This window comes from Notolepis coatsorum (genome assembly GCF_963971535.1).
Source record: "Notolepis coatsorum genome assembly, chromosome: 1".
Taxonomy (NCBI): Eukaryota; Metazoa; Chordata; class Actinopteri; order Aulopiformes; family Paralepididae; genus Notolepis; species Notolepis coatsorum.
The window spans coordinates 310,179,418-310,205,014 of NC_140165.1; the positions used below are offsets into that span (position 1 = coordinate 310,179,418).

Consider the following 25,597-nt stretch of genomic DNA (forward strand, 5'->3'; position numbering starts at 1 on the left):
GATGCTGTGTAGGTGAAAACCACATGATAACTAAACACTTGACTAGATGCTGTAGGTGAAAACCACATGATAACTAAACACTTGACTAGATGCTGTAGGTGGAAACCACATGATAACTAACTAAACACTTGACTAGATGCTGTAGGTGGAAACCACATGATAACTAAACACTTGACTAGATGCTGTAGGTGGAAACCACATGATAACTAAACACTTGACTAGATGCTGTGTAGGTGAAAACCACATGATAACTAAACACTTGACTAGATGCTGTGTAGGTGAAAACCACATGATAACTAAACACTTGACTAGATGCTGTAGGTGGAAACCCAGTCCAACATAAGTGTAAGAAGATGAGTAGGTTTTTGGTTTGGGTTCCTGTATCCACTGTTCAGCTCCGCCCTCCCTCCTCTCTCCGTCCAGCGTGCGTCCTCCTAAGAAGAGCTGGAAGAAGATCTTCAACCTGTCCGGCGGGGAGAAGACCCTGAGCTCGCTGGCCCTGGTGTTCGCCCTGCACCACTTCAAGCCCACGCCGCTCTACTTCATGGACGAGATCGACGCCGCGCTGGACTTCAAGAACGTCTCCATCGTGGCCTGTTACATTTATGTGAGTATCATCATCACGTGTCTATCGTGTTACAGAAAGACGAGGGAGACCACACACAGGATAGAAGAGTTCTCCCTTTTCTTATGAGCCTGATACGTTTTGACACTTTGTCAGTAAAGAACATCCCCCGTCTGTGAACTAGGGCTGTCCCCAAGCCTGTTTTTGGGATTCGAACATTCGCCAGGGTTTACCATCGTTTTTAATTAATCATGCAAAGAATTTGCTCCTAAATACTTTTTGCTGGTTCAGTACTGTCGAGTATTAGCGCACATTTACGCATATAACGTAGCACATATGCGCACATTGCTGCGGTTATTAACAGTACTGACTATGTACTGGTCACGGGAGGCTTCAATAACGTTTGGATGATAATCCACTTTGTGAAATACATTTGTTGAAACAACATCTTTGTTGGCCGACGGCTGCTGCTATCTTAACATTAGCAAGCTTAAGCCAAGCCGGGCTGCGCTCTGCATAGCTTAATTAACGTGCATAACATAACTTACCTGTGTAACGTTAAGTAACTTGTGTTCCACTGGGAAAGCATCAGCATCACTGCATACACTTGGTTTAATCCAAACGTCCATTCGGAAACGTTGTAGGAGGAGCGTGAATTGAACCGGGAACCTTCTGATTACCAGACAACCGCTCTACCTCACTGTCATCTTCTAAACGTTGAATTTTGTTATCCGGGTTGAAATAGAGGTAAAGAGGCTTGCCAGTAACCGAAAAGGTCTCTGGTTCGATCCCCGCCACTGACTGGAGGGTGTATTACATTTATGGTGCCCACCATCCTGACTAAGTGTCCTTGAGCAAGGCACTGAACCCCAAAACTACAATGTAGCTCTTTGGAATTTGCTCCACAACTATAAAGTGCCCTACAAATCAAATATAATATTATTAATGCTAGTGCTCTGGTCATGCTATTCTAAAAGTATTGATACTGATAGTGATACTAATAAAAGAGTATTGAACAGCTGGGTATCGAGATACCTTTCTAGTATCTGTATCATGCAACACTAGTAAAGACATTTATTTTGATATTTAACCTGTTCCACCCGACGGGACCGATACCGGTCCCGAAATGGCATCTGGTCATAAATCAATATTAGTGTAGTGTTGCATAAAAGTTGCGATTTTAATATCAAACGTATTAAAGTATTAACATCACTAACACTTCACAAAAGCATGTAGAATGTATATTATCATCAATACGTTAGTTTAGCAATAGGTTAAAAGTGCCATTAGATCTTTCGATTTTGTTGAAGTCTAGTCGCGAGGGCGACCATTTTGGACATTTTTAACCGTGGGAATTGTAGTCTTTTTGCGGTTATTTTGTAGAGGACATGCATAGCTGTCGATCAGCGTTGGAATTTTTCCGAACTACACTTCCTGGAAGATTATATGGGATTCAAGGTTCAGAGCTCTGTATGAATTATTTCAATAACTGTTATTATTCGGGATAATAAGCCACAAAAGGTAACGTTTTTGACAAATTTTTAAACGCAGTTAGTTTCTCTTCCCTATTGTTAACATGTAGGAACAATTAGATCTGAAATTAGTTTCAAAACGGTTGCACTGTGGGGGAAATGAAAAAGTAAAGTAGATTTCATTATCTGTTATGCATGCCTGGTGATACTAAATCCAAATTGAACTCGGGCATTTGAAAGATAATATATGTACATATAAATGTGCGAATTGGCTATAATAAGGTAATTATAAGCATCATATTCTATATTCTATAATAATATTTCAAATTGCATTGGTCCGGATGGGAGAATTCAGTACTGTATCTACAGAACCTTCGGTTTAATCATCTTCCCTTTATTATTTATTTCCTTCGATTATTTTTTTTTTTTTTTTTTTTTACACATGATCTCAAGAGGGTACTGAATGAGATCAGTGGCAGTTTTTAATGTTTGGTCATTATTAGTATGGTGTTATTCACTGTCAAAGATGCAAAGAAAAATCATAATTCATATTCTCGTTTCATCACAATTTAAGCAAGCCTAGTAATAGACACAATATTTCTGACACTGTGAATACATTCACTGAGGTCCATAGATGTCCCTAGATACCAAGAATATGCAAATGGACCTTGTAGAAGTGGAGCAATATTCCATTTACCTAGGTACCGTACTTTTCGCACTATAAGCCGCACCTGACTATAAGCCGCAGCAGCTAAATTGAATGATGTGTATACATATATAAGCCGCACTGGACTATAAGCCGCAGGTGTTTTAATGTTTAATTACCATATGTAATTAGTATTGGGACACAATACTGTCGGACAAATAACAAGAATTAACTTATTTACAAGTTGTTTTAAGTTTAGCAAATAAGGGAACAGATAAATAACATTTCAATGCAGTCAAAAAAGCAATATTTTGATTTTTACATTTTCGGGTTTGGTCACGTCGAGTCACATATAAGCCGCACCGTTATATAAGCCGCAGGGTCGAAAAATGGGGGGGAAAAGCCGCGGCTTATAGTCCGAAAAGTACGGTATATATTTTAGGCGAAAATATTCCACGGTGGAACAGGTTAAGAACTTTCTAAATAAAAGTTAATATTTATTTAACTTATATTAATTGATGAAAAAGTAGCCATGTGCAGTAATATAGATTATAAAATTGAGGATGTAATATATTATTGAGATGCATCGTAGAATCTAATCGAATCGTGGACAGCTGAATCGTAATCTAATCGTGAGGCCAGTGAAGATTCACAGCTCTACTGTAGGAGGGATATGAGGACTGTGTAACTAGGAAGGATGAGCACTGTGTAACTAGGAGGGATATGAGGACTAACTAGGAGGGATATGAAAACTGGGATCTAATATGCATATAGTATACGCATAAAAAGTGACAATTTAGAAGAAATCTCTTTCTTTTTTATACTGGGTTGTAGTTGGGCTTGGCTAAAGCAAGGAAATCGCTGGCGTCAGCAAATTCCATGTCAACTTAAACCAATCCTGATTTGGGAGACAGATGATTGCAGTGTTGTGTAACAGGGGATTGACAGAGGAGCTATTGAGGGAAATCACCTGATTCTGTTGGCTGGGGTCAAAAGGAGCTCTAAGCCTCGTTCTACTGGCATCCATCCACTCTGCCCATTGTTTTCAGAGCCCTGTCGATGGAGGCCAACCTAATTCCCTGCAGGATAGACTTTCTAGCGTTAGCCGGGCTACATAATACTGAGAATAACATCTTTAATATAATAGTAAGAAACTTTATTTGTACAGAACCTTTCATACTGCAAGTAAAAAAAAAAAAAAGGCATAAAGTGAACACAAAATATCAAAGCAGACCAAGAGCAATGCATAAAGTGCAGACATAAAATGAGCATAAAATAGACAACAGCAAAATAGACAAAGTCCAAATAAGGCATGGAACATTAAATCACATATTTCATATTAGGATATAACATCTTAATAGGCCTTTGTTTACGGTTTGATTGTCACTCATACACATAAAGATAGACATAAAATCATGAAATTGGCAGATACACATCAAATAGACATATATAAAATAGATGTTTAGTACTGTCGGAGCCATAGGTCTTTCTCATATTCTCCGCCTTTTCCCGCTACAGATGGGGCCTTGCTTTCACTTGCTCCCATGGTCAGAGACGAGTAGTTAAAAGACGGTTCTGAATTACTTTCCAGAACGGCAGCATTTAATCCAGCCTTCTCTCTTTCACCTCCTCCCTCCAGGAACAAACCAAGAACGCCCAGTTCATCATCATCTCTCTGAGGAACAACATGTTTGAGATTGCGGACCGTCTCATCGGCATCTACAAAACACACAACACCACCAAGAGCGTGGGCATCAACCCCAAGACCATCGTGTTCAGAGAGCATGAGGCCAACACCGCTTAACGAGCATCAACCCCAAGACCATCATGTTCAGAGAGCATGAAGCCAACACCGCTTAACGAGCATCAACCCCAAGACCATCGTGTTCAGAGAGCATGAAGCCAACACCGCTTAACGAGCATCAACCCCAAGACCATCGTGTTCAGAGAGCATGATGCCAACACCGCTTAACGAGCATCAAGACCATCGTGTTCAGAGAGCATGACACCAACACCGCTTAACATCTCAAACCCTGCCCTCTTTTCTAGATCCTCCAATCACAGCCGCTGCTATCCTCGAGGGAAGCACGTGTACATTTATTTGTATCCCCATTGGCTGTTACAAATGGCAACAGCTACTCTTCCTGGAATCCACAGAAAACAATAAATACAAACAAACCAACAACAAACATACGAAACACTATACATAACATAATCAAACAACCCCCCCACACCCATCCAACCCAACTCATTACATTAGCATTATATCAAAATATTACAAAATGTAAAATAATAAAATTGTAGGTTTCAGATGGCTCAAATTTAAAAACAAGTATACCGGTATATCTTTATCGTCAAGTACACTTTTTATATGTAGCCGAAATGTGTCCTCTGCTCTTAATCGTCAAGTACTTTTTATATGTAGCCGAAATGTGTCCTCTGCTCTTAACCATCCTAGCTTATCTAGAAGCAGTGGACGCCAACTGTCCAGCGACCCAGGACCAGCTACCACTGTACTGCCTGCTCTGTGTGTACGTATATATACACCGGACATGCGTGTCCCACGTAGACTGTCAGGCAGGACATGCAAACTCCACACATAGGCCTTTCACAGCGTGCCGCAGCCGGTTCCCGAACGTACTCTGGAACCGGCCGGCGCGTTCACACCGGGAATAATTGGTTCGGAACATGACGGAGGCTTTAGTTCGGCCCTCTAAGAAAACACTGAGCACCGATTTTTCATGTTCCGAACTAATTATTCCCGGTGTGAACGCGCCGGCCGGTTCGAGAGTACGTTCGGGAACCAGCTCCGGCACGAAAGGCCTAACTGAGGCCTCTGCTGGAGTTTAAACCCATCATGAAATGCTGCTATCCTTTTATTATTGTCTTTTACTATTAAAACCAATAAATGTTATTTGTAATTCAATCACAAAGAAAATGTGTTTTTTTTCTTTTTTATTGTGTTTTTGTACTACCTTGTTTGCTGACGACTAGGGGTGTAACGATGCATCGATTAATCGAAATGCATCGATTCTAATGTGACTATTCAACTGCATCGATTTGAAAATGTTAGAATAGGTTATAATCGAAATAAAATATATATATTTGTTTTTTTTATTGACCTATAGTCTATTCATGCTGAGTGAATCACATCCCCCAGCCACATTTGTGTATACTTTGTTGTTGTTGGGGGAATTAACTGATAAATGTATCAAATCGAATCGTGGTAAAATGAAGCGATTTCATGATGCATTGAATCGTTGCCTGAATACCGTAATCGAAATGAATCGTTGTGAGGTCGCATCGTTACACCCCTACTGACGACATCCCCGATTTCCCCTCCAAAGATGAACAGGTCTGCCTGCCTTTCTAGTCTGCCGCCTCATAGTGGCTCAGTTTGGTCTTGGTCAACCAAGGCTTTGTTCGTTGATTCTCCTGCTCGTCTTCCCAGCTGAATGAGTTATTTCCTGAAACACTGAGCATCTCCGAGGACTAGAATTAAAGAGGTCCCACTTCGTTGTTGCCAGACCTGAAGGACTGCTGGAGCGCGAGCCTCTAGAAATGTAAATTATACCTATACTATGTTTTAACAGTGAACGTTACTTTTGGGCTGATGTCAGTGTGTTTGTTAAATGGGTTGACCTGTATAAGAAACAAATAATACAGTAATATATGATGCATGTTTTTGAATATAGCTTATTGAAATTATGAAGGTGTTTAGTGTAGAGGGGTTTAGTACAATAATGTGAAGGCCTAATGATTGACATGTCCATGCTCAAATATGAGGTGGGTGGAAAGTAACTAATTACTTTTACACTTATTACTGTAATTTAATATTTGTATTGTGCAATTGAGTGGATGGACTGGTTTGGTGGAACCAATCAGGATATGCTGAGGATTAGATGTCTGTTCATACTATAGTACAAGAATATAGAATATTTTGAGAATGTAAAAATATGGATGTGTATAAATGTATTGTCATTATACAGCACAAGTACAGTACAACAAATAATAATAATGCAGGACCTCTTTAGGGGGGTCTTTATTCGGCATGCGAAGAACTGGACATGCAATTGGAGCGGCACACACACCGGGATACACACATGCATTGTCTTTCCTCAGTTGCTGATGCGATTGAGTCTCTGCGCTTGACCCATCCCGTCGTCCTTCCCCCCATGGGCAGCCGGGAGCAGATAGGGCGTCAACGTGAGCCGCGGACCAATCCAAGTGCTCCTGTCCGTCTTCGTCAAGGACACCACAGCGTTAGCGATCTGTTGTTGTGCATGTTTTTCCATTGGGTTTATCTTATCGGGGGGGAAACCCTTGCGAGCACGGGGAGAACATGCAAACTCCACACAGAAAGGCCTGGGAGATACCCCACCTGGGTACCTGGCATCATGGAAACCTGGTCCCCAAGCCGGAATCGAACCCTGGACCTTCTTGCTGTGAGGTGAGAGTTAACCACTACACCACCGTTTGGCCAGAGTGCAAATGTAGCAGTAAAGTGCAACAGCAATATACTTAAGCATCACATCACGCGCAGGAGTGTGTTATACTCATTAGATCACCCCTAACCCCTAGGGGTGTTGTTAGCCCAGACCCTCCTAGGCGTGATCTAATGAGTATAACACACTACTTCAAGTGATTTAATGCTTTTATACAATAGCCTAATTCACCCAACCTTATTGCTATACAATAAACACAGTAATTGAAGCATAATGGCGATTTATTCAAAAACTGAAAAAGTTGATCCAATGGGCCGTGCCCACAAAATGCAACTGAACAAGTCATGCAGGGTGATTATGGTTATTTACATTGATGGTAACATTCCCGGTTATAGTGCAGTTTGAGAAAAAAGTATCTCGTTATTTTGCCTCTTAGCTGGAACAGAATTCTCAGAACCGTCTGCAATGCGCTTTTTTGCGCAGATGAGCCTGCAAGAACATGTCTATAATTTCGTCTGTCTTCAAAATTTGGGGTCCAATATGATTGAAGGGAAGACTCACATTTATGGCCAGTAACAGACATAATCTCTCGATTGGAAGCCTACATTAGTTAATTTTTGAACAACAGTGCTTCTTAAACAAACACACTGCAGCACCCACTCTCCACACTTTATATTTATTGATTTGCACTACAACTCGTACACCTTACTGTAAATTGTACCTCATCCCATTTCTGCTTTGCACTATATAGTATTGTATATAGTACATTGCATAGTATATTGTATATTATATGGTAACTCAGTTACGTCTATTCTGCATCGAACATTGTACATATGTCTATACTGAACACTGACCTCATTTTTTACTTCTAATTTACATGCTATACTATGTTATTTCATACTTATCTTGTCTAGCACAGTCTCTGGAGCGTAACAGTAAGAAGCATTTTGTATAAAAGTATTCTGTACTTCTGTATGACAACTATTAAAGAAACTTGAAACTTAAACTGATTTGTGTAAATCGTGTCAGTGCCCGCGGCTTTACATATTCGGGGTAACATGGAGGCGAGGAAGTTGACTCCCATCAGGGCTTTGGTGAACCTTGCGGGGGGGAACAGTGTGTTTACAAACGAACCTGTGCGGGACGCGTGAATGCTTTACCCAACCCAGTTGTGTTTCCATGTCTCTGATTGGCCAGGTCATTTCTGGTCATGTGACATGTACGCCCAATCGTGGGACCGCAAGTGTCTACACTGGTTAAGCTTAGGCGTTCTTTCGAAGTTGGTTACGGTTAGAGTTTGTCTTAGAGCATGGCGATATAACGCCTGCCCTTCTTTCGACGGTTAAGCTTAGGCACTCTTTTGAAGTTGGTTAAGGTTAGCGTTTGTCTTAGAGCATGGCAATAGAACGCCAGGTAGTTTGCAGGCTGTTGGACCCGGAAAAACATCCAGTGAAATCGCTTCGTGTGACTGTCCAGAGGGAGGTGCTACAAATAATGCCATCTAACAACACACTTCATATAAATACCACGATTTATTATTGTTTTGACAATGGGTCATGACAAACCAATTACATAATCCAACATGTGTTCCAGTTGATTATCTTTTTTTGAATGAGTCGTTATGAAGAAATCAATACATCCATTCATAAAGATTATCGTCCGCCATCTTGGTTTCATTCATATGTATGTAGAGTTGTAGTATATGTACAGTGATACACATACAGTTTGGTAGTAAGTCATACTGGCCAGCAGTGTAACTAGTAAGAGTATATATCTACAGATATGTAAAAGGACTATGTGCAGGTAAGTACACTGGTGTGGATAGATATGTATGTGGTGAGAATAAATAAATATATGCTATATACAGCATTTGTACATGTTATACAGAGCTAAGGGTTTACAGATGTATAAGTAAGTATATATATTCACAGTATAGAGGGTTTTTAATCAATATAAAGTGCTGCTGTGTTAAAAACAAGCAGTTGTAGGCACTGTTCAGGATTCTGACGGCCTGGGTGTAGAAGCTCCTCATGGGTTCAGTACCTTCTCCCCTCGATGTCCTGGAGATGAGGAGCTGCTCTGCGACGGCTTAAATGACATCGGTTACTAAATTAAAAAAAAAGGCTGTAAATTGGCACTGCATTGCATGAACATGTCTTATGTATATTTTATATGACTACCTTCAATCTGGAACATGCGAAGATATCAGTCTAAATCAATGATTTTTCTTCCCTTGTATTGGGCAGTTTTTGGTGGCCGTGATGCCCCATTCTACTGCCATCATCCACTCTGCCCATTGTTTTCAGAGCCCTGTCGATGGAGGCCAACCTAATTCATCCACTCTGCCCAGTGTTTTCAGAGCCCTGTCGATGGATGCCAACCTAATTCATCCACTCTGCCCAGTGTTTTCAGAGCCCTGTCGATGGAGGCCAACCTAATTCCCTGCAGGATAGTCTTTCTAGCGTTAGCCAGGCTACATAACACTGAGAATAACATGTTTAATATAATAGTAAGAAACTTTATTTGTACAGAACCTTTCATACTGCAAGAATTGCAGCTCAAAGTGCTTCACAACAGTACAAAAAAAAAAAAAAAAAAAACAGGCAAAGTGAGCACAAACAATCAAAGCAGATCAAGAGCAATGCATAAAGTTCAGACATAAAATTTGCATAAAATAGACAAAGTCCAAATAAGGCATAGAACATTAAATCACATATTTCATATTAGGTTCTAACATCTTAATAGGCCTTTGTTTACGGTTTGATTGTCACTCATACACATGAAATTCGGCATCTACAAAACACACAACACCACCAAGAGCGTGGGCATCAACCCCAAGACCATCGTGTTCAGAGAGCATGACGCCAACACCGCTTAACATCTCAAACCCCGCCCTCTTTTCTAGATCCTCCAATCACAGCCGCTGCTACCCTCGAGGGAAGCACGTGTAGGTTGCAGATGGCTCAAATTTAAAAACAAGTATACATGTCCTCTGCTCTTAACCATCCTAGCTGTACTGCCTGCTCTGTGTGTACGTGTGTATATATATATATATATATATATATACACCGGACATGCGTGTCCCACGTAGACGGTCAGGCAGGACATGCAAACTCCACACATAGGCCTTTCACAGCGTGCCGCAGCCGGTTCCCGAACGTACTCTGGAACCGGCCGGCGCGTTCACACCGGGAATAATTGGTTCAGAACATGAGAGGCTTTAGTTCGGCCCTCTTAAGAAAACACTGAGCACCGATTTTTCATGTTACGAACTAATTATTCCCGGTGTGAACACGCCGGCCGGTTCCAGATTACGTTCGGGAACCAGCTCCGGCACGGAAGGCCTTAACGGAGGCCTCTGCTGGAGTTTAAACCCTTTATGAAATGCTGCTATCCTTTTATTATTGTCTTTTACTATTAAAACCAATAAATGTTATTTGTAATTCAATCAAAGAAAATGTGTTTTTTTCTTTTTTATTGTGTATTTGTACTACCTTGTTTCCCCTCCAAAGATGAACAGGTCTGCCTGCCTTTCTTTTTATTTTTTTAAACAATATATTTATTGGGTTTTAGTTTGCAAATTACAACATGTATATCAGCAGAGCAGTATTCAGCAAACATTTTCACCCCGTACCTCCCCTAACCCCACCCCACACAAAATAATAATTAACTTCAAAAACAGGTTCACATAGGAAGGATACAGATTTAAATAAAAAATAAACATAAATAAATAATAATACAACCAAAATGTTTTACACATTAAGTAAAGGGTGTTTCTTGTCGTTTTTACACAATAATAAGAGTTGTCCCACAGTACTCCCCCTAATCCCGTTCTTGTTGAAGCAAGTTCCCAACATTCGTATTATGCTTTAAGAAGTACACAAATGGTCCCCAGGCATTATCAAAAATGTTTTGTTTACGTCTAACAATATACACCATCTTTTCCATTGACATATTTGAAGCCATTTCTTTCTGCCTGCCTTTCTAAGTCTGCCGCCTCATAGTGGCTCAGTTTGGTCTTGGTCAACCGAGGCTTTGTTCGTTGATTCTCCTGCTCGTCTTCCCAGCTGAATGAGCTACTTCCTGAAACACTGACTAGATTTAAAGAGGTCCCACTTCATACTCGTAGTTGTTGCCAGACCTGAAGGACTGCTGGAGCGCGAGCCTCTAGAAATGTAAATTATACCTATACTATGTTTTAACAGTGAACGTTACTTTTGGGCTGATTCAGTGTGTTTGTTAAATGGGTTGACCTGTATAAGAAACAAATACTACAGTAATATATGATACATGTTTTTGAATATAGCTTATTGAAATTATGAAGGTGTTTAGTGTAGAGGGGTTTGATACAATGTGAAGGCCTAAGATTGACATGTCCATGTAACTAATTACTTTTACACTTATTACTGTAATTTAATATTTGTATTGTGCAATTGAGTGGATGGACTGGTTTGGTGGAACCAATCAGGATATGCTAAGGATTAGATGTCTGTTCATATATAGTATATAAAATAATATAGAATATTTAATAATGTACAATGTTTAGATTAAAATGTATTGTCATTATACAGCACAAGTACAACAAAAAAGTTTGGCCAGAGTGCAAATGTAGCAGTAAAGTGCAATAGCATTAGCAATATACAAATTAGTACTACTGCGTGTAGTGCTAATCAGATGTATGTAGAGTTGTAGTATAATATGTACATTGATACACATAGTTGGTAGTAGTCATACTGGCCAGCAGTGTAACAAGTAAGAGTAGGATATGTACTACAGATATGTAAAAGGACTATGTGCAGGTAAGTACAGACTGGTGTGGATAGATATATATGTGGTGAGAATAAATATATATATACAGCATTTGTACATGTTATACAGAGCTAAGTGTTTACAGGTGTATAAGTAAGTACCGGTATATATATGCAAGTCTTTCACACCGAGCGCTTTAGTCCGCTTTAATTTAACCCTGGTTCGTTTCCTCAGATAATCCGGTTGGTTCTGGTTTGTTGTGAAAGCTCATTAGAACTCTGGTGCGGACCAAAACAAGCTAACTGGTCTGCCTGAAAACCTGGGTCTCGATTAGCTTGCAAGTGAACCCTGGTGCGGTTCGTTTGAGGTGTGAAAGCAACCCGGACCAAAGGCAGGAAAAGACCCCAAATAAATGCTTGGAGTTTTTGTTGACATTTCCCCTATATATTTCCAAATGTGTTATTTTTCATCATAACTTTATTGTTTTCGCATCTGTTAAGTAAAAAATAATAATGTAACAAATACCTCACATGATTCAGGTGACGGCAGCCTAGACAGGGGTCACGTAACGAATTACTGACAGACCGAGATGGAGATCCACCATCTGGCGCATCAGGTTATATAATCTCCCGTTTATCAAATAAAGCAAGATTTTTGCCAGATTAGATTGAGAAACGGTCAACTGGGTGGCTCAGGGGGTAGAGCGGTCGTCTGGTAATCGGAAGGTACCTGGTAAAAAGAGCTATATAAATGCACCATTTACCATTATATCCCCTTCATACAATACGTTTAATTATTCCTGCACATCCTGGCAACCCCAGAATGAACGTACATCTCTCCCCAGGGCCTGTACCAGTCAGCCTCTGACGAAAAGGAATGAGGACAAAACTACCAAAATGAAAGAAATATTTGAAGTCCCATGTTGGCAGGTATGGGATTCAAAATGATGTCCAATAAAGGGCTGACCTGCGTGATCGCATGGCTTCGTTTAGAATGTTGGGTGCACTTGACAAAGTGCAGTACAGTACTGTGAACGCAAACCGAAAAACAAATGAAAAAAATGCAACAACGTAACAGAATCTCCCGAACTATAGGTGTGAAAACGACCTTAAGAGTTGTGAGGGAAATGTCGTCTATGTCCATCTGTGTTAAATCTCTGTACAGCTTGACTAGTTGATGTGATCAACTAGCTACAGCCCAGACACTAGGCTACAGTCTGACAGTGGCTCTTAACACTTTGAGTGCCAACAACGAGATTTGTCATTAGTTCATGCCAACCGTCCAGTGCCAACGACGAGAGATCTATTTTTTTATTAGCGATTTCCATTCATATTTCATCAATCTAGCCTAGGGCTGGGCGATATGGCCTAAATATGATATCACGATATTTTCTGACCTTTCGGCGATACACGATACACATCACGATGTTTTTCTTTTTTTCCCCAAACAATTCATTATGAGGCTTACCAAGACAGTATTTGAGTTTGCAAGCTAACATTAAAGACAAAATAAAATACCCATGCATTTAGCATTTTTATATTATATATTAGATTTAGATTATTGGATTATTAGATTATATATTGCATATATTTAGCAATGAGATATTATATGATTTAGATATGAAATATGATGAATTGAAAATGGGGGACCCTGATGTAAACAAGACGAAAGTCTTTCTCTGGTCTGCATCCCCTTAACAATTGTATGTATTGAGCTGTACTGTACCCATTCTGCAATATGTTAATAAAGTTTTAAATCAATCAATCAATAGGATTTTAGCATTTTTATGAAACTACTGTATATTTGTATGTCTCTAAATGTTTTGATGAATTGAAAATGGAGGACCCTTATGTAAAAAAGCCGAAAGTCTTTTTCTGGTCTTCATCCTCCAGTCAGTCCACTGTTGTTGTATTGAGCTGTACTGTATTGTACCCATTCTGCAATCGTTAATAACGTTCATTCATTCAATCATTCAGCCGGCAACAGAATAATTTTGATTGACAGTCGAGTCTGCCAATTACGTCACACCGCTTGTACCCGCCCTGCTGTTCTTAGCACCAATCGGCAAGCAGCGCTATTCTTTTTTTACATTCCTGAATGCCCTCCATTGATTTTAACGAGAGCTCAGCTCAACGACAACAACAACAACAGCTCACCGCAGCCGACGAGTGATTACTAGCGCACCGCAGCATGACAACGAGGCATAATGATTTTACTGCAACAAATGTTATAATAAAAGCCTTTCCATACATCTGTCTGATTGAAAACTTTATTAACAGACTGCAGAATGGGCACGCACAACTCGGCACGGACTGAGATATGAACAGTAACGCTTGCTATCTATGTCGTCATCGGACGTTGCTATGTTTGGGTAAATACGCTGATGTGTAACTATATAACGTGTAACTATATAATGTTAATGGCACAAAACGAATGCCTTTGTTAATCATAAGTACTAACTTTGATGCAGTAGTGTGTGTGGGAGCGGCGTTGTTCAAAAGTTTGAACGGGGTGGACCAGATTGACGCGACACAATCCTCTTGGGCAAAACATCACGATATCCACGATACGTTAAAAAAGTGTATCGTTAGCTGGATTCGCCTGTTCGAATCCAGCTCACAGCTCCGGGGTTGTCACCAGCTTGGCTGGCCGTCTGCACTAATACAATTGGCTGTATTAGAGGGTGGGAGAAGCTGGCGGGGTGGGTCCGGGTCGTTGTAAACAGCGACTCCTACAGTTCGGTCGGGGCGCCTGCTAAGCGCGGATTGGACGTGAGGGGGATAGTGTGGTCCTCCCACACGCTACGCCCTCTCGATGAGAATCCGCGCTGCCAGGTGAAAAGAAGCGGTGATTGGCTGGACGTGTGTCGGAGGAAGCACGTGGTAGCCTCCACTCTCCCAGATGATCTGACTGTGGGGGGTAAGTGCGCAGCGACCAGGAAGGGACTGGGAATTGGCATACGACTAACATTGGGATGGGAGAAAATCGGAGGAAAATGGAGGGGGGAAAAGACCAATAATAATAAAAAAAAAAAAAAAAAAAAAAAAAAAAAAGTGTATCGTTAATGAACTGTACCCGATATTTATATAATATAGTCATATCGCCCAGCCCTAATCTAGCCTCACGTAACCACTGGAACTCTCTGAGCTCCATTGGGAAAATACCGCCCCCTATCGTCTCTCCGGATGGTACTGCGCCCCTTTGGATTGGATTGAATGAAACGCATGGGGGGAAAAAAGTCCTGCTTCCACATTTTACTTGTCAGACAAGTAACCCGAGACGATCGAAGTCATCGCCGACCACCAGAACAGCGGATAATGTGTGTTTCCAGTACCCAGCGTTGGATCAATAAATAATAAATGTTTGTGTGTGTGTGCTGATCAGGAAATGGATAATCGATTTTTCAGCCCGCTTCTATAGCGTGCATAAGTACACATATACTATCGATAATCTAGCGTTCATTTGAAAACGATTCATAAATAGGCCGAAAAATGACAACGTGTTTTGTGTATTCCAGTGTATTCCAGTAAAGGGCGTTTATCACAGAATCTTTATTTTCTTCTGGAACTTTCATAAAACAAGCGTTTTTCAAAATGGTATAAAACGGAAATGAACCGATTAAAAAACTATCCGTTTCGACAATGTTGACTGCAAACAAGTCATTGATAAGCGACGGCCATATTAGACACATAGCCATAATTTAAGATATAGTTTATGCGTTCGCAAATACGAGAGCTCTATCATTGAAGTGGGTGGTGGCACGCAACGGGGTTCCGGGGCACCGGACCCGTGGCACTCAAAGTGTTAACAACGAACCAAGGTTAGGAGATGACATTTGGCCCATCTCTTTCAGTTCTAGTGTGGATCCATAACATAAGCCCTAGCCAAGGCTCGTTATTCATTCTCTAACTGGGGCATAATTCTTGTTTACCTTTTTTGTCATATCTGGTATCTAATGTACGTCATTTCAGTTATGTATTTAATCTAAGTTCTGACCAGAGTCTTGGTCACTTTATGGTCAGAGTGACGCTTTGCGTGTACACATGTCGTCTCTGATTATAAACTGATCACTTCTTCTATGGCTATGGCCGTCGATAGTAAACTATGTTATATGTTTTTATATACAAACTGACTCGATCTGAAATTCCTACAGCTTACCGTCATGGCTCATTTAAATATTCCACAGCGGAGTCAAAGCACACAAAGAGTGGCCGCCGGTCCAATAGTAAACAGGGTTGGAGTGGTTCTGGTGAGTCCGGCCTCGGGTCCCGTCAGGAGCCGCTGAAGGCCGTGTAGTAGGAGGCCACAAGCTGCCGGTAGACGCTCCCCCACAGCGCGGAGAAGAAAGAGCCGCACGTCTCCGCCGCCTCTGCAGCCTCTCCGTACGCCGAGCACGCCCGCTCGCAGAGGAAGACGGCGAGCTCAGCGCTCAGCCCGTGGACCAGCTGGCTGAGCTCAGAGAGGAAAGAGAAGAAGCCCAGGGTGGCTCCTCCCCCGACGGGGTTGATCCACAGCGCCGCCGCCAGCAGCAGCGCCACCAGGAGCTGGAGCCGCAGTGCCTGAACCCAGCAGCCCTCGAACCGATCCTCCCCGGCGTCGGAGTCACCGTCAGCGTCGTCGGAGTCGGCACCGGCCTCCCGGCCCCCGGGTTCGGCGCAGCACCACACCTGCGGTATGGGCCCGTCCTCCAGGTCCCCCAGGGTCACGTCGTCCCAGTGCTCCTGGAGGTACTCCCCCGCCCTGGGGGTGATGGAGAGGGCGGTGACGGAGGGCAGGGGGGTTTTGACCAGCGCCTCCACCCGCTCTCGGAACAGATGCACGTTCTCCAGGAAGACCAGGGGGCACTGCTCCTCTTCTACAGACGAGCCAAAGGACACCAGGTCCAGCTGTTTCTCCTGAAACCCACGGAACACTCGTCGTTAGTGCTACAATGGGGAGGTGTAGTGGTCACGTCATTGCCGTTTCCGGCCGGTCCACCCTCTGTCCAACGCAATGTATTTCCCCATTGCTCATTTCTAAATCGTCTCGTTTAAAACAAATAAAGCATGAACATTTGCATGGTGTACCTTTCTGTGCGTATTCATTCACAATCTATAGCTCAACATGAAAATATTCGCAATTAAATCGTAAAGAAAAATCGTCCAAAAAATGCTTAAACAATAATGTTAGTGATAGAAGGGAACTCATTTTGTGCAAAAATCGAAAGCTTGCCAATGTTCATGAGGCAGAATTGTTACAATAGCCGATAAATCCCTATACGGGTGGACCTCGCGGGCGGTCCAAAGTGACGTCAGACTACTCCTCCCTATAGCCGCCTCATGGTGTAGATCAAAAATTTATGTAACTTTTTTTTACCAGTCTGTATTAAAGAGTCTCATCAGATACGGTATTACAGCTTGGTTTGGTAACCTGTCTGCAGGGAACAAACTTAACTTTTTGACTTACCAGCCATTTGGCTGGTAGATTTTAAAAACTACCAGCCGGGCAGATTTTTTACCAGCCAAAAATCCAATTAGTATTTATATTGTAACGTTTGGCCACTTTAAATCATTGAACAGAGAGAGAGAGAGAGAGAGAGAGAGAGGGGTAGATAGATAGATAGATAGATAGATAGATAGATAGATAGATAGATAAGGCAGGCCTGAAAACCTACCTGTTCAAAAAGGCCTTTGACTGTTAGCTTTTTATTTAAATTTTATTGCGCTTTTGTTTTTAAATTGTCTGTTTATACTATGTTTTTAATTAACTATGTTCTATTTTTATCTTATTTTTATTCTGTATTTTATTTGTTTTACTAATAACGATTTTATTTCTATTTTTTTAACTGTTTTAACCATGTAGTGTAGCACTTTGGGATCCCAGTGAACAAAAAGTGCATTACAAATCCAATCTATTATTATTATTATTATTATTATTATTATTATTATTATTATTATTATTATTATTATTATTATTATTATTATTATTATTATGTGTGGCTGCCGCCCTGGCGGACATCTGTGCTCTACTGAGTGCACCTTTCTAGTCTAGAGAGAGAGCGCTGATTCTCCGTAGCTGAGCAGGGTTGCATTTTGTCAACACAAGTTGGAACCCTGGAGGAAGCGATATAAGGAAACGAATTGCCAATAAATGTGAAGTTATCTTTGAACCTGTTGCAGGGAATATGCCTCCACATATTTGGTCAAATCAAATGCGAAATAGTAAAATATCAGAGCACAATCAAAAACGCGATTGCAGGGTTTTCTTGTAGGCTAAAGAACGGGTGAAGTAAAAAGACCTCATGTGCGTCTCATGTTACAAACTTGACCTCGTGAGCAGAGCGCATCTCATTTACATTTAAAGGTTCATTGTTTGTAAACATTAGAACGGACACGTGACACACACACACACACAGTTTCAACTCACCACCGCCGCATCATATTGACGCCGAGCACAATTGACCCATTACCTGCCGGCCGAGGTAGATGCAGTGTATTTTGTTAGCCGCCAGGTGGCGGGCAGACCTTAAATTCTAGTCGCCAAACAATAAATCTACAAGCCAATGGCGCTGGGCGTGTAGCTATTCCGTACCCTTCCTGTCTGTATAACTAAAGTCCAAACTGGTCCGTCGGGTGCAGACTGCATGGAAGATCATAGGGGTGAAAGGTCACCCATCCCTGCAGTCTATTTTTGAACAGGCTACTCTAAGGCAAGCCAATAGAATAGTCTCGGACCACTCCCATGTCTTACATGCCGAGTATGAGCTACTGCCCTCTGGGAGGAGGTTTAGAGTTCCACACATTCCTTTATTCCGTTTTCAATTAAACTTTTAAAATAGCGCCAGATGAATGGCTGGCAATTATCGAATAATCGATATTTGGTCATACTATATATATATATATATGTGGTGTTGCTGTGCAGGTACCTTTTTGTATCTTTTATATTGTTTATCTTCTTTGTTTGGAGTCAGTTGCGTCATGTCTGTATGTGTATCATATGTATGCGTTTGTGGCTGCAGTGTGGCTGTAAGCCCAAGACAATAAAGTGACTCTTGAATAGACATAATGCACTTCCCCATTTGAATCTAATTCCACCACAATATAAACCGATCGTGATGATGGACCCCCCCTGCAACACACCTGCAGTTCCTTGACCCTGGCGATGAGGGGGTCGTAAGCCTGGGTGACCTCCACGCTGGTCTGGTCCAGGGCCCCCAGGAAGGCCTCTTTCTTCCTGGCCAGCACCAGCTCCAGTCTCTGGAAGAACTGAACCACAGCCAGTCTGTCCTTTCTCACTAGACCCTCACACCGGGTCTTCTCCTGCTCCAGCTGCTCCCCGAGCGCACATATCTTAATGGGGGAGAGAAGAGCCAGAGAGAGAGCGAGAGAGAGAGAGAGAGAGAGCCAGAGAGAGAGAGAGAGGCAGAGAGATCGAGAGAGATAGAGAGAGAGAGAGCCAGAGAGAGATTGAGAGAGATAGATCGAGAGAGCCAGAGAGAGAGAGAGAGAGAGAGAGAGAGAGAGATCGAGAGAGCCAGAGAGAGAGAGAGAGAGAATGTCATCAAAGTGTTTTAGTGGACTGACTGGGTAGTGTAATAGAGTAACCCTGCCTAGTACGCCTAACATCAAGGGGGGGTGGGGGGGGGGGATGTTTGGTTTCCCATGTGGCATGACATGAGAGCAAAATGGCCACCATGTGAATATGGTCAATGTTTTCTACTTTACTGTATCCATTTTGTTAGCTATATACCCTGAATTTAGAAGGTTAGAATATTTAGAAGATTTAACCAATACACCAATAAATAAACCCTGATCAGGGAACCCAGATGTAAACAAGACAAATGTCTTTCTCAGGTCTGACTGCATCCCCTTAACAATTGTGTGTATTGAGCCGTACTGTATTGTACCCATTCTGCAATCTGTTAAATAAAGTTTTCATTCATTCATTTCATTCATTCATCATTTACTGGGTTTCCGTTAGCCAGTAATTACCACTCTTTTAACCGGGAAAATCTGTTGAAGTCCAACATCTCTCTCCGGTCATTGTCCTGTGAAAATTGTTCCCTCTATTTTATTTGATGGGGGGGGGGGGGTTCTCTGTTGGCTCCTAGCCCCCCAACCCCCCACCTCCTTTCATTTTTAAAACCCACTATTGGCTGAACCAGTTTATAAAAAATATTTAAAATGTTTATTAGCAACGCCAAGCTTTCAAACCCTAGCGTTTTGTCTGTCCGACCGAAACCCTCGTGCAACTGTGAGTACCTTTGAAATTTCTCTGCGATACTTGTACGAGGAGCGTTTTGATAGAGAAAAGCGAGACAGACTTAATTGTAGGATTTTTACATGGCGGCATAAGGGACTGTGTATTCACTCTGTGCATCACAGTCCCGAAAGGGGCTGCTCCGGTCCCCACCTGTGCCCATCGCTGGTCAGAGAGCGTGGCCAGCAGGTGTCCGGGGGCGGCCTTCTCCCTGATGTACGCAGCCTGCAGGTCGTCTATGGGGTGGCCCTGGTGCTGGCCCACCGTGAGACACAGACCACAGATCAGCTGGCGGTCCCGGACACAGTACACGTTCAGGGGCTGCCGGGGGTGCTCCGGACAGGAGGGGGTGCGCGGGTGGCTGTTCTTCTGGTACTGAGAGAGAAGGGGGGGGGGGGGGGGGAGACAGACAGACATGTAGGTGGACAGACAGACAGAGAGGATAGATAAATAAATAAATAATTAATACAAGAAGCATGAAGAGTCTGGGGTTCGACTCCCGGACCCAGCGACCTTTGCCGAATGCTTTGCCCCAGTCTATCTCCCATTCTTCCTCTCTCTCTCTCTCTCTCTCTCTACCGGACTGCCCGGTAGTAAACACCAATAAAAACCTACCAAAAACAAAAAAAATAAAATTATTTAACTACTGTGTGTGTCGTGAAATTCACAGAATAAACCGTTTTAATTAGTAAAACCCAGAAAGGAGCCGGCCCGCCCGCCCTCCCTCCCACCCACCTTCTCGATGATGGCGCGCAGAGACACGTTGCTGGGCAGAGCCTCCACGCCGGTGGCGGGCAGCTCCACCACGCTGCGGCAGTTGGGGCACTTCAAAGGCAGCCGGAGCGGCCGCCAGATGGAGTAGTTCCCGGAGATCTGCAGCACGTTGTCCAGGCAGACCTTGCAGAAGGTGTGCGAGCAGGGCAGCACGCGCGGGTCAGCGAACAGGCCGTAGCAGACCGAGCACGTCAGGTCCTCCTCCAGGGTGTCCATGGGGCTGCGGGGGTCCGGGGCGGGGGGGGGGCCGGGGCACGGTGACCCGACGAGGGAGGGAACAGAGCCTCCGGCTGGGTGGCAGGAGGAGGAGGACGACGGGCAGGGCAGTGCGGTGCGCTCACGCGTTCTGTGGTTCAACACATCACCTGTATATGAATAAATAATTACTCTTAACACGACTGGGGGACACTTGAAAAGTCTCATCAGATTATCATGATCTTGAACAGTTCAGACACACAGATTCAAATACATGTATTAAATGGGTTAAAACAATTCCTAGTATACATATATTCAGATTCTAAGTGTTATTGACCATATTTATTGTAACGTCACGTATAGCCTAATATGACCGACAGCCAGGGCACACAAACCCTCAGCTGCACCTTTGATCACACTTCCTACTTGCTCATGTGCTTATATTCAGAGTTAACTATACCGTTTACGCTTCTTATTTTTATCTGTACTATAATTCTATTGCCTATATTTATGTCTCCTACTATTACCATGCCCATATGCCTGTACCCCCCCTCCCCCCTCCCCCTCCCCATGCTGCTATGACGCCTGAATTTCCCCAAGGGGATCAATAAAGGAATATCTTATCGCTGCACTTGATGCTCATGAATAGCTTCACGACAGAATATAAAGTCCCCTGGTCGTCGCACAGACAAGATGAGCAGCAGATCAAGTTGGATCAAGTTTCCCTCACTTTGTCCTTCTACTCAGTGTCTCAGTTCCAACTCGGAGCCTTGTAGGGCAATCCAATACTGGTAAAAAGGGCAGTGCCCAGTAGAGTAGCTGAATATTTCCAGTCTATAACTCACTCAATATTGGTTGGAACACAACTGTTTGTTGAGTCCGTACTTTTTTACGCTGTAAAAGTACAAGAATTAAGGACTCGTTATACTGTTGCGATCCAACCAATATAAGTATCCAGTTTGGCTGCACGTGTGTGTGAAGAAGACGGATCATGTATTCAAAATAAATAGAACGGCCATTAACGGGGAGGCTCCGATTACAGGCTCTGTGGTCCCGGTGCCGTGATCGAGGCCGGGTCCTCTCCTCTGGTTACAGGTGGCCCGGCCTGCGGTGACAATGGGGGGCCTCATGCCAGGCCCCCCCCCACACACACACACACACACACACACACACACACACACACACACACACACACACACACACACACACACACACACACACACACACACACACACACACACACACACACACACACACACACACACACACACACACACACACACACACACACACACACACACACACACACACACACACACACACACACACACACACACACACACACACACACACACACACACACACACACACACACACACACACACACACACACACACACACACACACACACACACACACACACACACACACACACACACACACACACACACACACACACACACACACACACACACACACACACACACACACACACACACACACACACACACACACACACACACACACACACACACACACACACACACACACACACACACACACACACACACACACACACACACACACACACACACACACACACACACACACACACACACACACACACACACACACACACACACACACACACACTCTGTTGCAGCAGGAACCCGATCGCCCTCTTCTCCACAACTGTTCCAACTCGTTTGACGCCCCAGATTCAAGCAAGCGTCAAACGAGGCGAGGTCACCTGATGCATTATTATAGCAATGGACCTGTCTCAAACCCTGCCCCTTTTCTTGATCCTCCAATCACAACTGTCGCTTACCTCGGACAAACTTGGTTTGTCCGAGGTAAGCGACAGTTGTGATTGGAGGATCAAGAAAAGAGGGCAGGGTTTGAGACAGGTCCATTCAACGCTGGCACAAGACCGTCCAGACCTTTGGGTGAGAGCGTACCAAATGACAACAGCTATTGAGAGGCAAGAGATTACAGATTTGAATAGATAAAGTTTGTATGGTTACATTTAAAAAAATATATGTTTAATGGCTGCTTTTTTATATAGCGCTTTTATCCAAAGCACTTTACAATTTGTTCCTCACATTTTACCCGTTCACTCACACACACTCACACACCGACAGCGGAGGCGACCATGCAAGGTGCCAACCTGCTCATCAGGAGCAATTAGGGGTTTAGTAACGTGTGGGAGGCTCACACTGCCCCCGCCATTTTCCTGTCTCTGCTGTGCAGGCGCCCCAACCGACCTGTAGGAGTCGCTCTTCCCACCCGCTAACTCTGCCAATTGAGTTAGTATGACGGCCGGCCCAAGCCGGAGGCAACGCAGACAGCCGGATTCGAACCCGGTGTCTCGTGCGTTGGTGACGAGCGCAATGTCCGCTGCGCCACCCAGGGTCCTCCATTTTCAATTCATAGTGACATTTATGACATACACAACATACATGACATCTATGGCATAGGGACATACATGCATACAGGTATATAGTACTGTAACATTTGTACTATGACTATGCTTGCACCTCATGGTACCAAAGCACCTCAAAAGCGCTAAAAACAAAATTACAAACATCTCAAAACAAACTGGTCAGACTACTGCTTGACCTTACTCCTAGAACCCACCTCACCCCTGCCCACTTTGACAACCTAGGATGGCTTAGAGTAGACGACAGAGTACAGCAACTTGCAATGGGCCTGGTCTACAAGATACACTACACGACCAAGGTAGGTACCCATGTACATGTCAAAATACTTCCCAAAGGTCAGTGAATACCACGACCACAACACCAGAGGGAGCTCCACAAATCATGTTAAACCCAGATTCGGCTCAAACAAGGGACTAAACACGTTTCGCAATTATGCCACATCAATGTGGAACGCCCTACCCAAAGCTGTAAAGGAATGTGAATCACTACCCACTTTCAAAACCACTCTCAAAGAACACCTACGGGAGACTGCAATTCGAAACTGGCCACTGTAAATGTCCTAACCCAACCCCCTCCAATGTACAGTAAATTACCTAGTATGGTTGTCAATATTCCAATGTACAGTTTTGCTTGTACAGTTGTACAGTTCCCCCCCCCCCCCCCCCACCCAACCTCCTCCAATGTACAGTTTTTACGTCAAATGTATATACCCTCTTTTCTGGACTCTTTTGGTATCACAAACAGTACTGTATTTGCAAATCTGGTATGTCATAAATGTATAGATGTAGCAGTACTGTCTATCTGTATGTCATGTATGTCCTGATGAATTGAAAATGGGGAACCCTGATGTAAACAAGACGAAAGTCTTTCTCTGGTCTGCATCCCCTTAACAATTGTGTGTATTGAGCTGTACTGTATTGTACCAATTCTGCAATCTGTTAATAAAGTTTTCAATCAATCAATCAAGTTGATGGTTCGTCAATGCATCATTCAAGCTCACTGACTGAATCACTCCTACACACTATAGCCTGACCTCATGTACCCCATGAGTCATTTGGAGTACAGTATACTGTACGGTATGTAACATGAACCGAGCCCCATGGAGTATACTGTACGGTATGTAATTGTAACATGGGACTGGGAGCCTGCAGTCGTCTCTCTCTCGGACAGTGGTGTCGTCTTGACAACAATGAGCAAATGCACGACCAGCTCCTCTCACCGAATGACACACATTACATTGTAGATTTAGAGAATTGTTGGTGACGGTTCACAAAATCACAATAACTGAAAACTAAATTGCATACATGATGAAGAGAGCCCGGCTGTTACATTCTTCACCATATGTACCGTTCGGGAACGCCCAATTATGTTAGTGCATTTGTTTAACCAGTTACTTGGCAAGTTGGCAGCGAACCTAAATGACCACATTTGCAGTTTAATATCAGTATAAACACCCATTTGAATGACTACCTTTTAATTCTGCAACTAGTAAGTTAGGCTGAACAAAGTTATTAACTTTCCTGCTGTGGCATCCACGAGCAAACTTGTTATGAATACAAATGGTGGTGTCCATTTGTCGAAATAAAGGACTATAAAAAAGATATTGGTCTACAATGTAAACGATATTTGGTTTATTAAAACTCACCGTCAGCTCGGTCATGTCTGCCGTCACGTCACTCTCCCCTCCTTCTTGTTTTGACTCCGTGACGCAGGCGCATGCTAATGACCCGACTGTTCGTCCAATCACATCCACCGCGCGTTACATTTGAACAGAAACGCCCCAAATGAGAAGTTATTCAGGAAGTACCTTCTCAATACAAGTCAAGGGTTTATTCTGGTGGTAGGCCTACTTGAATGTTTTGCCTATATTTTACCATATCATTATGGGCCATTATAGAATATATGGGCCGTATTAAAGGTGGATGCCACCCATTTAAAGATATTAGATTATTAGATTACATGTATTGCCATTGTGTAAAACACTTCTTCAATCAATATCTGAAATGAGGGGGGAGGGGGGGATAAAATATACTAACCTTGTACTGTCTTTCACTAGTTTTCACTCTGCTACT

At 43.0% G+C, this 25,597-nt stretch overlaps 2 protein-coding genes across 6 annotated transcripts in view; one reads left to right on the plus strand and one right to left on the minus strand.

The window, feature by feature from the left end:
* The window catches only part of smc4 (structural maintenance of chromosomes 4), a 65,331-nt gene extending 59,722 nt beyond the window's left edge, over positions 1–5,609 (plus strand). For all 5 annotated transcript variants that reach the window (XM_084316085.1, XM_084316083.1, XM_084316086.1 and 2 more), the window contains 2 exons: positions 424–607; positions 4,323–5,609. In XM_084316085.1, the coding sequence (XP_084172211.1) occupies positions 424–607; positions 4,323–4,487 (349 nt within the window). In that variant the 3' untranslated portion in view covers positions 4,488–5,609. The remainder of the gene's footprint in view (positions 1–423; positions 608–4,322) is intronic.
* A 10,539-nt stretch (positions 5,610–16,148) lies between these two features.
* Positions 16,149–25,230, minus strand: trim59 (tripartite motif containing 59; the record flags this gene model as incomplete). Its single annotated transcript, XM_084311376.1, has 5 exons — positions 25,171–25,230; positions 20,851–21,254; positions 20,269–20,490; positions 18,996–19,205; positions 16,149–16,772 (listed from the first exon to the last, which is right to left on the minus strand). Exons 2-5 carry the CDS (start codon positions 21,103–21,105, stop codon positions 16,149–16,151), a joined length of 1,311 nt encoding a protein of 436 aa, XP_084167502.1. The 5' UTR covers positions 21,106–21,254; positions 25,171–25,230.
* Between the last annotated feature and the right edge of the window lie 367 nt (positions 25,231–25,597).